This window comes from Haliaeetus leucocephalus, unplaced genomic scaffold, assembly GCF_000737465.1.
Source record: "Haliaeetus leucocephalus isolate CR32 unplaced genomic scaffold, Haliaeetus_leucocephalus-4.0 Scaffold1, whole genome shotgun sequence".
Classification (NCBI taxonomy): domain Eukaryota; kingdom Metazoa; phylum Chordata; class Aves; order Accipitriformes; family Accipitridae; genus Haliaeetus; species Haliaeetus leucocephalus.
Genome location: NW_010972437.1, coordinates 17,435,403 through 17,436,053, shown reverse-complemented (window position 1 = coordinate 17,436,053; position 651 = coordinate 17,435,403). Strand labels below are relative to the sequence as shown.

Genomic DNA, 651 nt, shown 5'->3' with positions numbered 1-651 from the left:
CCGCCGCCACCGCCGCCGGCCGGCAGCCGCGCCCCGGGGTCCCCGCGCCGGGTGGTGGTGCAGGCGTCCACCGGCGAGCTGCTGCGCTGCTTGGGGGACTTCGTGTGCCGCCGCTGCTACCGGCTGAAGGAGCTGAGCCCCGGCGAGCTCATCTCCTGGTTCCGCAGCGTGGACCGCTCGCTGCTGCTGCAGGGCTGGCAGGACCAGGGCTTCATCACCCCCGCCAACCTGGTGTTCGTCTACCTGCTGTGCCGGGAAGCGCTGCGGGGCGAAGACATCGGGACCCAGGCCGAGCTGCAGGCCGCCTTCCTCACCTGCCTCTATCTCGCCTACTCCTACATGGGCAACGAGATCTCCTACCCGCTCAAGCCCTTCCTGGTGGAGGGTGACAAGGGGCGCTTCTGGGAGCGCTGCCTGGGCATCATCCAGCGCCTCAGCGCCAAGATGCTGCGAATCAACGCGGACCCGCACTACTTCACGCAACTCTTCCAGGACCTCAAGAGCGAGGGCGAGGGCGGAGATGGGTCCAAGCACTGGACGATCAGCCTGGACCGTTAGGGAGGTACCGGGCCCCCGGCGCCGGGGGCGGAAGGGGCTGCGCACCAGGGGGCGGGGGAGGCGAAGGACTGCCGGACCCCCCCACCCCCCCAC

General features: G+C 70.5%; 1 protein-coding gene across 1 annotated transcript in view; it reads left to right on the top strand.

Annotated features, from left to right (window-relative positions):
• Positions 1 to 558, top strand: part of CDK5R2 (cyclin-dependent kinase 5, regulatory subunit 2 (p39)) — a 980-nt gene extending 422 nt beyond the window's left edge. Inside the window, exon 1 of the mRNA XM_010568126.1 lies at positions 1 to 558. This exon is cut by the window's left edge and continues 422 nt beyond it. Within this exon, the coding sequence (XP_010566428.1) occupies positions 1 to 558 (558 nt within the window).
• Positions 559 to 651: the final 93 nt, after the last annotated feature.